The 15,414-nt window shown below is 39.4% G+C and overlaps 1 protein-coding gene across 2 annotated transcripts in view; it reads right to left on the bottom strand.

Annotated features, from left to right (window-relative positions):
- The window catches only part of crlf1a (cytokine receptor-like factor 1a), a 16,816-nt gene extending 2,650 nt beyond the window's left edge, over positions 1–14,166 (bottom strand). For both annotated transcript variants that reach the window (XM_020614031.1, XM_020614030.1), the window contains exons 1-5: positions 13,807–14,166; positions 10,347–10,625; positions 8,172–8,301; positions 6,343–6,512; positions 314–471 (exon numbers count right to left, since the gene is read on the bottom strand). In XM_020614031.1, the coding sequence (XP_020469687.1) occupies positions 314–471; positions 6,343–6,512; positions 8,172–8,301; positions 10,347–10,625; positions 13,807–13,879 (810 nt within the window). In that variant the 5' untranslated portion in view covers positions 13,880–14,166. The remainder of the gene's footprint in view (positions 1–313; positions 472–6,342; positions 6,513–8,171; positions 8,302–10,346; positions 10,626–13,806) is intronic.
- Between the last annotated feature and the right edge of the window lie 1,248 nt (positions 14,167–15,414).

Below are 15,414 nucleotides of genomic sequence, written 5' to 3'. Positions count from 1 at the left end.
CATCTGCATTGCTGAAGGTTTTGTGCTATATTTTTCATTCATTAAAATTCTGACTAAAGGTATACACAGTGGCCCTGGCCTGGATTTTTCTCCCGATCCAAACCTAACTACTAGATTTATGACTGATGAAAGTTCTTCACCGGCCCAACTATTAACTCATCTGGCAGAGGAGGCTTCAATCAGACCCGATTAGAGGTGATTACAGCATTAGGATGAGAAACAGCTGGTACAGTGCTGAAATGATATAGATCTGTTTCAGAGTGAGAGACAAACAGAACAAATGTATGTCCTTACAGCTGTGTGTCCTTGTTACCTTCCAGTCTTGACTGTCCTCCAGTCTGTAGCGGATCTGGTATTTGGCCTGAAACAGGAAGTCTTTGAGAGCGGGCGGAGCTTCCCAGCGAACACTCAGCTGGTCCTCCAACTGCCCTACACGGCTCACAGTCACACCTGACGGAGGGTCCGTGGTCACTGGAAGAAGAAGAGATTGAGGCGGTTATTACTGTAAGTTAGAGGATCTCATCAATGGTGCCAAAAATCAACTCCTTCAAATGTGAATATTTCTTGTTTTTATTTGTCTTCAGTCTCTGGGTTTTTGAGTGTTGCTGGGAAAATGTCATTTTTCACATTTTTGGCACGTTATAAACCAAATGATTGAACAATCAACTGAGAAATTAAGAGATCACGACAATAACAATGAACTGCATTAACTTCATTATGTTCTGACTGTGATCTGCTCCCAGTTACTGCCGATAATTTACACCAAAGTGGCATATTTTTGCATATAAACCGGAAAAATTGATTTTTTAAAACAGAATTATTTGCTTGTATATGGCTAAACAAGCTCTAAGCACAACATTAACATTTTATCCTCTGGTAAAATGGTTTTATGGCAAACATATGTACACATGCAATACACACAGTCAGACATTAACATTCACTCAGAGTTGCGTTTCTGTCTTGTGTTTACTCTCCTTTTGGCTTTGTTTTGGTCTCCTGAGCTCTTCAGCTGCTATGCTCACTAGCCAGCTGCTAACTGTGTCGTTCTGCTATTTGGTCCTGGACAGAATACCATGATCGGTTTCCTTCTTTGACTGGAAACAAGGCTGACAAGGGCACTGACAGTGAACCAAAACAGTAAAGATGTAAAATCAAAAATCTCTAAAATCAAAGCAATGAGCTGAAAGATGCTACAATGCTCTGAGAGTTGAGGGTGACTATAAAATCAAGTTATAATTCATTGTTGCTTTGTCACTATGAGCAACTGGTTTCACATTTAAAACTATGACTTGATCCATTGTTAATCTAAATCATTGATTAAATCAGCTCTGGAGAGGTTTAAAATATCTGAAAACAGTGGTTTGCATGTTTGACTGTAATATAATCAGTACAAAATCTCACATGTTTAATGATTTCATGAGAGGCACAACTGGGGTATTTTTTTTTTTTATTTATTACATCCATTAGCAAGTTTATTTGTATGCTAAGAACCTAATGATAAACTTCTGGTGGACAGCTGGTCCAGAATAAGATTTCTAGCCATGGCTACAATTATTCAGAACCTAAGGCCTTCTCTCTACATTTTAAGTTTGTGTTGCCGGGTCAAGAAATCCATTCAATCCTAATTTAACATAGCACGAGTGATGTCTCTATATGTAACAGCACGTTGAAGGATCGTTCGGCATTGGTGGAGGTTTGCAGATGACTTCAAGTGCCTTCTAGTTTCTGAAGACTTGTACGAGCTGGAGGGGTGTTTTTCATCTGAAAACTATTTCCCTTTCAACAAACAAAAATGCGATGACAGACCATTATTTTAACTGCCCTCACATTTTGTTTTGGGCTCTTGAGATCATTTCAATATCAGATTCAATTCATTTTCATAATGTCATGCATTACCAGTAAACAAACAAGACGACCCAGGGGAACGAAGAAGATGGGAAAGATTTAGTGAATGGAAAAAACGGGAGTTGACACAAAGGTTTGAGAGTATTTGTTTCTGGTTGCCAGGAACTGGGGACTCTCCAGTTGATTCAGACGGTACCCGGGGGTGAATTAAAAAAGTATAAACCCAATGGTGGCAATCATTCCTCTTAGAAAAATATTTATTTTTAACATGAAAGTAGAGAGTGAAGAAACTTTTTGTAAAGGTACCGTGGATATACTACAAAGACAAGCAGAGAAAATATTAAATTAGGAAAAACAGAAAGAAAGTAAAATACTCTAAGTTTATATTGGTGCAGAAGTTGAAAACAACTATGGTTAAAATAATGTTATTAATTTTGTTTTATTAATTAATTTATTTGAATTTAATTTTCTGTGTTAAATTGTTTTTGGTTATCTTGGGATGACAAACTCATTTGCATAGGATTTCTACATGACCCTGGAGGTCGCATGGCCTCCTCACATTTCAAAATTATGGTTTATTCTCCTGTATTTTTCCAGTTTCTGTTTGTTTTGCTCACTAAACTCTCTCTAAACAGTCCTTTGTTCTAGTCGAAAAGAAAAATAAAAATGCTCATCTGGGTTCTTGAGTTCACAGCGATTAAGCCTCCCAAGTGTTTAATTGACTTTCTCTGCCCTGTGTTTTGCCTCTCAGGCTACAAGAGCACCTGTACCCTGAGAGGCAAGACTCGGGGCTATAAAAAACACTTCACAATTTAAAAAATAAATAAAATAAAAATCGCTGAATCTATATTTTTGTTTACAGCCAATTAAAATAGCTAGAATTACACAAAATGACAGGGCTCTTTGTAGTAAAGATGTACAGTATATAAAGCAGGATACTGATAACAGGTTTCATAATTATGTGTTATTTGTTCAGCTGTTTTAAGTTTAAATAGCATTCAAATATTTTCAGTTTCATTATTATTTTAAGATACTAAGATATTCTATCACAGCATTCTTATTTTATTAAAAATCCCATTATTACAAAGCACCCAAGATATCTCCAGATAATAAAATAATTAACCTATGATCTCAAGATAACAGATAAAATACAATTATTACAACCATAGCCTCTCTTGACTTCAGCAGAATAGTTTTTTTAATAGTACTTGTAATAAAGAAGTAAAATTATTTGTCTTCTGATGAGAGCAAATGTGCTACTCCTATACATTATATGCATTTGGCAATAAAAGTCAATGAAACATGACAAATTAGAAATGAATCACGGTTAACATGTTGCGTCATTCCTCAACACATCCTCATCTCCAGAGTGAAACAACGAGGGTTCCCCCGTGACTGAGGAATGCAAGGAAAACTGTAGGTGTTTCCGCCTCGCCTTCATAACTGATTGGACATGACCGTAGACGCGTGACTCACAGCAGCTCCAGCACCCAGGTGTGGTTGCTGTGTTTTATGACCTGCTGCTGTGAAAACTACTAGACTGAAAAGCGCGGCCTGGGCAACATGAGTGAAACAAAACACACACCCAAACACACACACACACACACACGTGCAAAAACCGCCTTCAGTTAGTGTGCCTCTCTGTTTCTATACTGTTACCAGGCCTTGCCCTGCCTTCAGGGTGTGTAAACAGGTGTGTGCGTGTGTGCATACATTAGGGAACTGAAAGAGATTACATTCTGAAGGACGCCTGTGTCCTCGCCAGTGATGTGTTCACCTCTGAAACTCCATATGTCAGTCTCTCTGTAATCTCCCTGACACATTTAGGCGTGTGTTAAGAGCCACCCAGATGCGAGTTTCAAGCTAATCAGGTTGTATTATTTCAGGTCCGAGCCCTACAGCCTTAAAGCATAAACTCCTCAGGCCTCAAGGGTTCACAGCGGTCTCATAGACAGGATTAGGTTCAAGGATCAGTCTGGAACATTCCAACATTACATAAAAGGGGGTTTAGTGCATGTTTTTCTCTCTGTGTGTGTGTATGTGTGTGTGTGTGTGTGCGTGTCCATGTTTCTGTGTGTGTCCAGTGAGCATGACTAAAGAGAAAATGAGCTCATCAAAGGAGAAGGCGTTTCCATTTGTCATGCCCCTGTGCCTGTCCAGGTGTGTGCATGTAGGAGTGTGTGTGTTTCTTGTGCATAGTGAGAGTAAAGAGGAATTTGGTCTGGTTGCATGCTCGGTTTGGTTAAACCACACTACTATAGGTAACGGACCGCACAACTTTAAAAGGGAACACTGCTCAGTTCCTATCAGCATGAAGCCAGATGAGGGCTTGTGAACAACTTTCCTCAGAAGTCAGAGGCACGGAACTGAAGCCAGTGTCCTGTCAGTAGGAATAAAGGAACCTGAAGATGTACAGAGAAGTGATGCTCTTTAACATTTCAAAGATGCCCATTTGATGCCAAAGTGGAAGCCGTTCATGTTTCCCAACCTGTGGGTCGCATGGTACATCTGAGGGGTCATGACACGACAAACGCGTGTCAACCAGTTTAGTAGCTTAAAGTGCTCAAATCATTCTCTTACTCACATATATATATACTGTCAGTTTTCCAGCTCTTCATTGAATCTACATAATGTTTACCAGTTGTGAATAGTAACTATGTACATTTACTCAAGTTCTGTACTTAAGTGCAATTTTGATGTTTAAGTACTTTACTGGAGTATTTTAATTTTGTGCTACTTCATACTTTGAATTCACCACATTTTAGAGGCAAATATTGTACTTTTTATTCCATTACATTTACTTTAAAACTTTAGTTACTAGTCACTTTACAAAACACGATTAATACAAAAATGATAATCATACTGTAATTCACATTATAAGAATATAAACTAGTTGAAACTAGCTTTACCAGCTGCAGCATTAAATGTGATGTAATATATCCATAATTATAATCCAATAATATGATATCCTCATAATGAGTACTTTTACTTTTAGCACTTTTATGTTTTAATGCTAATACTTTGTGTTTTGTAAAGTAACTAGTAACTAAAGGATGTTGATATTTTACATGGATGTGCATCATTTTACACACATTAAACTTTATTTTACATATTTGGTATTTTTGGAATTTTATTTAAAATAAAGTACTAGACTGCACATTGTGAGGTTTAAATTATTTAAAAAAAATAAAAAAAAAAACTGAATCCACTTCATTAAATTATGTGAAAGTGTACTTTTTGAAAGTTTTGTCCAAAACTCATTAGTTGTTTCTGTTTTAGGATTCTAACAAGCCTGCTGGTTGCCTGCTGACCTTATGGTGATGACAACACTCCAGGATGTCTCATGGATGTTGATGTCACCCCATTCATTCATGTCAAATTTGCTCACCAGGCAAGTTTAAGCATGTTAATCCATTGAAACCAAAACTTCATTCATTTTTCCATTTTTCCATCAGTCCTTAGTTACATTAGAAGACTTATGCCACTTTCATACCTGTCCATTCAGTACAAAGCTGGAGCTCAGAGACTTGGCTTAGCATAAACAGTGGAAACCCTCTGAGCGAACTTAAAGTTACTGCTTCCAGCCAAGAATGACGTCTGGCACATAGCCCCCTTAACAACCGCTAATTGTTCATGTACAGTAACACAGGTTCTTGAATGGCTTATACAAACAAGATACAACATGTTAATTAATGAGCTGTAGAGGTGCTGGAAGACATATTTTGACGCTTTGTACAGCCACTTGTCTAGTTGTGTCTGCCCCCCGCTTACAGTCTTAATGCTATGCTAAGCTAATTGCTTCCCTGCTCTAACATCAAATTGAACACAGAGTTGTGAGTGGTATTGATGTTCTCATCTAACTCTCAGCAAGGAAGCAAATGGGTTTCTTTCCCAAAGTGTCTAACTATGACTAAGGTAAACAAATCGATCCTTCAACTGTTCTTTAAAAGCTATGTTAGTTGGATGAGAATTAACATGAAAATTTTAGCCTGTTAACATCATGTCAGTGCAGACAAAAAAACAAAACAAAACAAGAACCTTTGCCCCAGAGAGCTTTTTCCAATATAAAACAGAACAAAAGTAGATTTTTATAAGAAAGTAACTTAAACAAAAATTGATGAGTTTCATATATCTGTTATTTGTAGATGTTCATTTGACAGATCACTTCTCTGCTGGTATTTTTGTTTGCTTTGTTCCTCCTCCTCCCGCTGCATAGATGCTGTGTCATGTTGAATTATTTATTATGTTATGTGGAACCCAGTGCTACTGTAGCAACCGCTTTGAAGACACTAATGAGGATTTGAATGACAAATAAAGAATCTGAGAGGGGAAAATCACAAAACACCTCACTAATGAGGGGTTACAGGTAGACACTGCTTTGTAAGGTCGGTACCTGTTGTCACAGATTATAGCCCGTGGGCTCACTGATACTGTGATCTAAGCCCTGCAATGGTAGTAAAAGAAAGAAGGTCAAAGTTGACTACTTCTCACACTCACCCACGTCTAGGATGTCGAGGGTGATGACATCAGAGGTAGCCCGGCCCAGCTGGTTGGAGGCCTCCACCCAGATCTCATAGGGCGTGAAAAGGTGCAGGTCCCGGGTGATGCTGCAGGAGTAAGGCTGCGTATGAGTGTAATCCTCACACTCCTTCTCCTTACCATACCACCTGGGGGCGGGAACAGAAAATAGTGAAATATGGACAGCACTCAATGTAATGTATGTGGCATAGAATTTGTGTGATAATGTGTTATAAGTTACGAATTCATTTGGCACTAGTGGTTTTATTAAGTCTCTATCTGACCAAGACATCTCCATGCAGTTGGCATGCCTGCAGGCATGTTATTTCCATTTTGTGTTTTTAAAATCCTGATTTAATTAGTTTTAAAATGTGAATAGAGCTTACACCCCATCTGAAACTCATTTTTGGAAAATGTATCATTCCCAGATGAAAACTCGTTTTCTTAATTCTCATGAAATTTGACGTTTTTTACCGTTGAAAGGCTTTTGCCCTCTGGCTACCACTGATGTTATTGTTCATAAAATAAGATCTGCCAAAGAGATTAGGTATGTTGTCTTGTTTCCAGCTCCACTTTAACTTGTTTCCAGGGTTTTTTGAGGCATGTATGATAAAAAAAAAAAAAATTACTGAAATATGTTAAATTCTGAATAGAAACATTTGCAGTGGGCTCATCAACTTAGATGTTTAATCCATTTGAACAGTAGGATTTTTCATGGTTTTCACTCCCTTCATTTATAGGCTTATAGCACAGTCAAAACATGTCACTGCATGTTATAATTTTCAGAAAACGTTAGGCTACTCAGAAAGGCTATCAATTTACCGTTCGCTAAACCCTTTCTCTCTGATTGTCCAATCATAGCCTAGCAACCGTAACTAGGCATGACCGGCTTGTCAACCTTTGGATTTCTCCACATGTTGAAGCAGTGTCCATGGGGCCATAATGAGAACATTACACTTGACAAAAGAGTTTGGAGGGCAGTGTCTTCCTAGCCAAAACCAAAACACAAAATCAAAAGGGTAGGAACGAACTAAACAATGTAGTTACTGTTGCAATCGTTAGCACGCCCAGCGAACAAATTTACTACGTACAGTAGTAACTAAGCATTACTTCAAATTATGATGGATAACATTAACTGCATTATTTAGTGGAATAAAAGGTGACATTTAAAAGAAATCCCCATTCATGGCCAACATGTCCACTGATGAGAATTGCCCTGATCTTTTTGGATTTGACTCCAGCAACTCGAGCTACACTCAGGTTACATTTGCCAAACACATCTGTTATAGTCCACGTTCTAAACATCCCTTTTTCTTGGACTGTTAAAAATACAAGCATAGTATTTAAAAATAAGGATAAGTATGGAAGCTAAGCAGCCAAACAAGGTTATGTTTACAACTAAAGAAAATTTTTTTTCTCAGCACACAATACAACGACTAGCTTGCTCTGAGAGACAAGAACAATGCTGTTTCTTTATTCTCCCGTTCTCTGCATGGATGAACTGGTGGCTGTTTGCCAGCACAGGATTCAAATGACCTTTACATGCACAAGAAATTCACTAGAACCAAAGTATATGTGTAATTCAGGGTTACTGTTTTCATTTATTTTACCTCATTGATACCAGCCTCACTCTATATTGTTCATTTGCTTACAACAGCTGCACTAAGTTGCTAATGCAAACTTAGCATTCCTTTGTGCTGTTGCTGTTCTTGGTGCTGTTTTTTCAAACACCATGGTGGATTGAATGATTTGCAAAGATTTTCTGCACTGTAGCTGTAGGGTGTGTGTGCACATGTACGTATATATACCGTAGTTTGTACTTGAGCGTGTACTGTGTGCTTATGTTGGTCTCTCCTTTTCCTCCTGGAACCCAGCTGCAAGTCAGGTCTTTGGTGTTCCTGGACCAGCAGGTCAGATTGACCGGCTTCTCTGGAGGCACTGGGATGGAAAGAGGGAGAGGGGAAAGAGAGGGGGAAATGGGGAAGAGGTGACAGGATGACAGAAAAAAATGGGACAGGAAGGAGAGGAGGACAGAGAAAGAAAAGGTGGAGAAATAGGCGGTATGGGAGGATAGAGATGGAAAGAAGTTGGAGGAAAGATGAAAGGTCAGTGAGGGTACAAAGTTACCGCCAGCCATTACTTCAGCGCCTTCCTCCAGAGTGTAATTCACCCACTAGGGATGTTCCTCAGAAATTGCTGTTTTTTTCTTAATTGGTGTGTGTGTGTGTACTGTCTGGTTTGGTCAGACTCAGGATCCCTGCCAACATTCCTCGTCTCTCAGAACACAGGGTGCTCAACACCACAGTCACACAGAGATTAGGATCCTGACTGCATCTCCTTGTGTGTGAGTGTGTGTCTGAGAAAATGCAAGTATGGTCCATGGTTAAGTTTTTTGCATTTCCTCAAAAGTAATTTTTCATCTCATCACCTCCCACAGTCTTGAAAAATGCCATGTATTTCTCTATGTATACTGTAGGGACTAAAAGTGTGTGTGTGTGTGTGTGTGTGTGTGTGTGTGTGTGTGTGTACTTCTATCTTTACAAAGGCCAGTTTTAATTTTAGATCTTGAGAGTGAGGACACTTTAAGATGTGAGGACATTTTAGGCAGTCCTCATTCCTTCAGCAAGTTGGTTGAAGGTTGAAGAACAATTCCATTTATTACTTGGATTTTATTTTTTATAGCTTTGGCTGTCATTTAATGGTACATATCAGTGCTTTACATCAATAACAAGAAGTCAAATTGGGCAACAAAGATGAGAAAATAAATAAAATCCCACACTAGTTAAACTTATTTGAAAGAGAAAAACAAGGACTAACTAAAATATTATTTCCCAGAGTGTCTTTTGGGTAAATTAATCACTGACCTCTTGGTTCAGCTTGGACCTACTGTACATGCCGTGCACACACACAGTTTTCCTGTACAACTTGACATTATTACCAATATTTACAGTGTGCTTTCTTTAGTTTTAGCTCCAAAGTAAAGTGGACTGTATAAAAGGGCTTCTTTTACAACCCGTCTGATCATCTGACTCCATCTTTTGGCTCGTGTTTCTTGCTCTCTTGGACTTGTAGCAATGTTGCTGGGTTCCCAGATCTCGGAAGTTACTTGGGGGACATGAGACCAAACCAAAACCAAAGTGGAACAACAACAACTGTGGTTTTACAGGACTTATTACACGGACTATTTCTGGGCTGGGACCACTGACTTTGTAGAGTTACTGCTGGTTGGCGATAACAAGACTATAAGAAGTCTTATAAGTCTCCTCATTTTTATGTTAAGCTCAGCGCACATGCGGCTGACTCCCGCGACATATTTACTGTACAGATGTGAACGTGGAACCGATTTTCTCATCTAGCTCTTGGCAAGAAAGCAAGTAAACATATTTGCCCAAATGTTAAACTATTTCTTGATGGGAAGGACAATAAGGTTCCTCCAAGCTTATTACTGGGCCACCAAATTAAGTTCACTCAAAAAAAAAAAACACAACCATAAAATTAGGAACGAGAGAATGCATTATGTAAATGCTGGTCCCCATAAGTATAGAAGAACAAACGTGCATGTCTCTCTCTTTAAAATGTCAGACCCGTGCCCTATGAGTGATAGTGTGAATAATGGACCACACAGCTGGTCAAAGCGTCACACAGTGACACACACTCATGGAGGCCTCTCACTGGGTCTGAAGGCAGGATTATTGCACATAAAATACGGCCACAACTGTGCAGGGACACTTAAAATCTGCCCACTACTTCCTTGTTGTTTCTCTTTAGTCCATTTCCTCTCCAGCCCTCTCTTGCACTTTGTTTTTAATGTAACAAGCCTTTAGTTCAACATCTCCTCACAGTGAAGCAGAGAGGCAAAAGCAGGCACATCCCCCCCCAAAAAATTCAAATGGTTACACAGTACAGACACCTAAATAGAATAATTAAGAAACAACACATTTCTACATGACCAGCATTTCAGCTATTGGCAAACTTCAACTTACTCCCGACGTAGAGGCAGGAGCCAGCCAAGATGTGTCCCTTGTGGTTGTGACAAACCAGGTTGTCTCCAGATGTTTGCTTGGAGGCGTTGAGTCCAGCCAGCGTCACACTAAGGTTAGTCGGGCTCAGCACCCTGTAGAGGGAGCTTGGCAGCTGTTGACCGTTGAGTGTCCAAAACAAAGAGCTAGCGTGGACGCCGAGGTCGGGGTGGACCCAGCAACTAGCGGTCAGGTTGGACCCCATGCGAAGGACGGGGTCCTGGGGGTAGATGAGTGCTACATCTGGGGGAATGGCAGGAGCAGATAGACCAAGGCAGTTAATGACACGACTGTGTTCAAAGGTGATTGGCGCAAAGTAGATAATGTCACAGTAATGTCATCAGGGTTATCTTGAGTTTGGCTTGAGTCATATTGAACAGAAATATTAGAAATGTTGACAGAAACCCGCTAGAAACTGGAGAACTGGAGTTTGAAAGACTGTTCGAGATTTACCATCCAAATTACTGCATTCATAAACTATGTTGTTGGATCGTCAAATTCAGGAGATGAACAGTAAGGACAAAGTGAACACGGATGCCGTTAGTTGTGTTTGTTTCCATCTTTCCTTGCTGTTTTTCATGACATCTTGTCTAAATATGTCTCTCTCACTTGTCTTAAAGTTATTATGTATAACTGCTTGCTTATGTTTCTGTGGTTTTCAGTTTTTAATCCCTTAAAACTGTCAGTAAACTCCTAATTAAAGCTGCTAAATAAATAAATGCTCATTTGTTATCATACTTCAAAGCTGAATATCAAACAACAACCACACGTATGGAAAACTGTAACACAAAGTAGTAGTTAGAGATACTCTTCAGAGAAACATCTACTTACAGATTATTTTGTGATATTTGTGAATGTTTTAATTACTACCTGTGTGACAGTTGCTTTGTGTGACTCTATCGTTGTGTATGTAAATTGTTCTCTTGGGCTGTCTCGCAAAACACATCTTGATCACAGTCTTCTTGAAAAATTTGTGGCTTATAAAACCTAACAAGTGAATAGTGGAGAACAAAGCACCAGAAAGACAAAGAGAAGAGAGGTTTACTTTCTTCAGATCAGATTAGGTAAAAAAAAAAAAAAGTCCAAGTAGACGGCACTACCAAAATTTGTATGTAAGATGATTTCTATGCTGAAATGACTGAATGAGTGAGAACATCAACACTTTGCCAGGACACTACAAATCTGTGCCCGGGGCCACATCTATTCAGTTGCCAGCCACCTTATGCTGACAGACATTGTGTGGTCCTTTATGAAGGAGCCGCCTTTGAAGAAGTTAATTCGACTGTAACTCCGCAGTGATATTATTAACATCATAACCCAAACTTGAGCTTTGACACAACACTTCCACACATTTACGCACGCACACAAATGCAAACAAACACAAGCACAGACGCTGGATGTCTTTGTCACCGGATACGGTGGACTAAAGGGGCTGTGATTAGCCAATAATATGCTGATCCAGCTGAATAACAATCAGTGTTTATGCAGTCATAGTGCTGCGGACAGGACATTGCCCTGGAGCAGGGTGTGAAGCCCTCTCACATCCCTTCCTTCACCGTTAAAATGCTACAGCAATAGACATAATTACTGCTGTTTATTGTCTATGCTTGAAATGCTCTCTGGAGGAAATGGCCTGTAAATTGTTATTTGTTTGGAGAGGCTGAGACTACATGAAGCGCAACTGTGATCAGGGCAGGGGATGGATTTAACCCTGCGGAAAGCAAGGAACAGGTTTAATTTTTGTTTCGGCAAGAATAGGAGGGTTCCATTAAGTGATTTTTAAGTCTATGGCGGAGTGAAAATGCTTTTCTTTATACTGTCAGTTTTCAAAACATGACATCCCCTCCTGTTTCTAAAGATCTATTTATTCTTCACTCATCCATGCAGGAGTTCAAAGAAAGCCAATACTTTGCTCTGTCTGCTGTACAATAGATGTACATGTGGAACATTTTGAGGGGCCGGTGTGGACGAGCCAAGTAGAAGAAGTCACGCAACATTTAGTGACAATGAGCCATGAAACGCCAGCTGAAAAGAGATTGAGGAGACAGCGGAGGATGTTTTCTAATAGATTCAAATTTTATGTATTTAACTGATGCTCTGATCTGAACAGAGGAGAGATTATCTTGTCTAACATCAAATCGAATTAGGGCAAGTACAGGCAAAAGAAATGGGAAATGTAACACATGAGAAGTTAATTTCAGGTTATTAGGCTGTTTTTTTTTTGCACTCTGTAGTTTGGAGTCAAGTATGGGGTAATAAATTAAATCACCTCCAACATAAATGCCTCTTTATATGCTAAGAGGACATCTTAAAACTAAAACCTTAGGTGATTATGAGCAGCACTAAAAGCTAATTATGTGTTTGTAAGAAAATTCAACATATAAACTGTCTCATTTCAGTGGCATCTGTAAAGGAGAAACACCATCCTTTATTACAGTGAATAAAACAGTAAAGACCAATTAGGCTCTATAATAAACAGCAGTGCAGCTTATGATCAAGACTCATTGTCTCCTATAAGCCTCTACAACTATACTGTCTTTTATTAGTGCCTTTCAAACAGGATGAATAACAGGAGGTCCTCTCTGAGGAGCTATTCTTTGCCAGTGAGCTCATCATAAAATCTAATCCAGCCACTTAACCGAGGAAGCGGACATAACTTTGATTTATTTATGTTACTGTGCATTAAGCTGCCGGTTAACCTTCTCCAAAACCTGAGCAAATGATGTCACTGTTTTGTTGCGGCAAAGCCCCCATGCTCTCCATGTGTTAAACGAATTATGGTCTGACTTGTTGAAATTCAGCCCCCTGGGAGATGAGTTGTCTCAGCAGGGACACAACCGATGTACTCCAGCAGGTCACATTGATAACAGGATCTGTCAAGTGCACAAAGTGGCATTTGCACTGTTTAATTGTGCTTTCCACACATCAACCAGAGTGGATCCACTAAGCCCTGAGCAAGTGAGCCATTATTATGTAAGCCAACTAAGGAAAGAATCTGTGGAGTTATCTGGTATTGCGAACATATTTTAAATAACTATAACCAAGTTAACGATCACTGTAATTCCTAAATACGGTTTACATAATCTTATGTTACTGTTATCCTCCTGTTATGGTCCTCTGTACTGGGGGGACCTTTCAGTGTTTTATCCTCTTTAATATCACAATAATTTCCGTGTAATATTTGATCAAGGCTTGTAGTTTTTATGTAATATGCGTTTGCATTGCCTTTCAAAATTTGTCGTACTACTGTTAAACCCCACTTTTGTGCCAGTTTAATGTTTGATATCATGCATACCCGAGCAGGAGAGTGTCACACTACACATTGGGTGACACAAGCTGATCTCGGTGGACCAAAAAGCTACCTCAACCAAAACCCAACAAGACCATAACTTTGCGCATCGATGGACATCTATGTGCAACTTACGTGTGGACAAGGACAGCACGCCGGGAGTGTGCAGCATGAGGAAGACCAAGCAGAAACCCCAAACGGCTTTCATTTTCCCCCACTTCGTCTTATTTCTGTCGTGATCCCTCGTCCTCGTGTTGTTGTGATGATCGCCGTTTTTCGATCCTGGATAGAAATTACGCACAGTGGAGAGAGAAAAAAACAGCACGGGTTCAAGCTCAATCCTCCGAATTTTATTGAGAAGACAAGTCTCAGGAGCGAAGGAGCGCACTAGAAAAGCGTGACCCGGTGGAAAAAGTCACCATCGGAGAAGCCATAAGGCAACTCAGTCCCCAGTAAAGCCTAAAAGACTGAGTATACCACGTCCTGTTTGCAGGCTTTTCCCTTCTTAATGCTTCCTGCAGCTAAATCATACACAAGTTCATACTTTTTAAGCCCCTCCTCTCTCTCTCTTCCCACACAGTCGCCAGTCATTTCCCCCTCTTTCCGTCCTTTCCTGCTCCTTTTTTCATCCTCTCCCCCTTCAGTGATGGGTAGGACAGTCATTCACTTTCACTGAATCACTCAGTCTCTGTTTCTTTCCATGCCTCAGGTTTCTGCTTTACACTTTTTCACCATAGGAAGCTGATGAGTCACTGAGACTTACAAGAAAGACTTCCAAGTCCAGAAGTGTCTTTGTGTCCTCTTGGACACAAAGTGGTTTCCTTTGTTGTGACTCCTTATCTGGGCTATCATGTGTTCAATAACATCATATATATGTGTTGAAATTTAAAGAACCTCATGATCCCCTGTTGTCCCTGAATTTCACTTCTCTCCTTAGATATCTGTGAGGATAGGATTATAGTTTAATTTTTAAAACTAAATAAATAATCCATACTTGAAATCCTAGTCACAAAAGTACCTTCTTATATCTTTCTAACCTCTGCCCAAATTTTTACAGTTCACCAATGTTTACATGGGTTTCAGTTATCTGTGGTATGATTTACAGATGTTTTTAAAGGCCATGCATTGTTTAAAAAAGACTCAATAACACATAGACATTTGGTGCTACAGTCTTACTTAGTGTAGCTGGCGGTGGCTAATGTTAGCAGACTTTAGATAGGTGCTGCTGTGTTACTGACATCAGGGAGTCTATTTTGTGACTTTGTGATTTTTCCTCCACTACTAGCATCTACCATTATCTTCTATTTGGGACTTTTGCAAGGGCCAGGTTCACAAAGAAAGACTTTTACTGTGGCTTTGGTCTAAATAAAAGTCAGACTTCAGGTAGATGTACTGTTGCACAATTGTTTAGTCTTAAGTATGACTGATTTCAGGGCAAATTAAGCCTTTTTTCCAAATAAAAAAAAGAAAAAACACGGCTGACCAGGCAACCGCATCAAGTTGCTCAACTCCCTTCAGTCCAGCAGAAGATGTATTGTATTTCTTCTGAGAAAAATACAGTAGCAAGGGTATTTTCAATTAGGAGTGTAGTGTGGCCCATGTTTAGGCTTAGAATAACTTAGTATTTATTTTTGTGAAGCCGTCCAACTTGCAACTAAGGCTGGATTAATTAAATACAACAGACTAAAATAGCTTTGTGAAACCAGCCTGCTGTTACATTTCTAACTGTAAAGTGATAACTGG

Source organism: Monopterus albus, unplaced genomic scaffold (assembly GCF_001952655.1).
Source record: "Monopterus albus unplaced genomic scaffold, M_albus_1.0 scaffold141.1, whole genome shotgun sequence".
Classification (NCBI taxonomy): Eukaryota; Metazoa; Chordata; class Actinopteri; order Synbranchiformes; family Synbranchidae; genus Monopterus; species Monopterus albus.
Note: the sequence above shows the minus strand (reverse complement) of the source record. Positions and strands in the feature narration are given on the sequence as shown.